Here is a 206-nt window from a genome sequence, read left to right on the forward strand (position 1 = left end):
TGCGCCAAAGATGCACTTGTCTGCGCTGGCGTACAGTTGTTCGTGCGCATGCACTCGAGCACCGCTCTTTAAATGGACGATGTGGTTCTCCTCATCCGTCCTCCCGTGCTTCGCACGACTGTGAACGAAAATGTCGTCAAAGTCTGTCGTGCATACGCCCTGTGGGGCCTGAACATCTGCGTCACAAGACGATTAAATGTTGCTGG

General features: G+C 53.9%; 1 protein-coding gene across 1 annotated transcript in view; it reads left to right on the plus strand.

Annotated features, from left to right (window-relative positions):
* Positions 1–72: 72 nt before the first annotated feature.
* Positions 73–206, plus strand: part of PHALS_13413 (kinesin-like protein) — a gene marked incomplete at both ends in the record, with an annotated part of 8,857 nt that continues 8,723 nt past the window's right edge. Inside the window, one exon of the mRNA XM_024729164.1 lies at positions 73–161. Coding sequence (XP_024579568.1) covers positions 73–161 — 89 coding nt within the window. The remainder of the gene's footprint in view (positions 162–206) is intronic.

This window comes from Plasmopara halstedii (assembly GCF_900000015.1).
Source record: "Plasmopara halstedii genome assembly, contig: Scaffold_658, whole genome shotgun sequence".
Lineage (NCBI taxonomy): Eukaryota > Oomycota > Peronosporomycetes > Peronosporales > Peronosporaceae > Plasmopara > Plasmopara halstedii.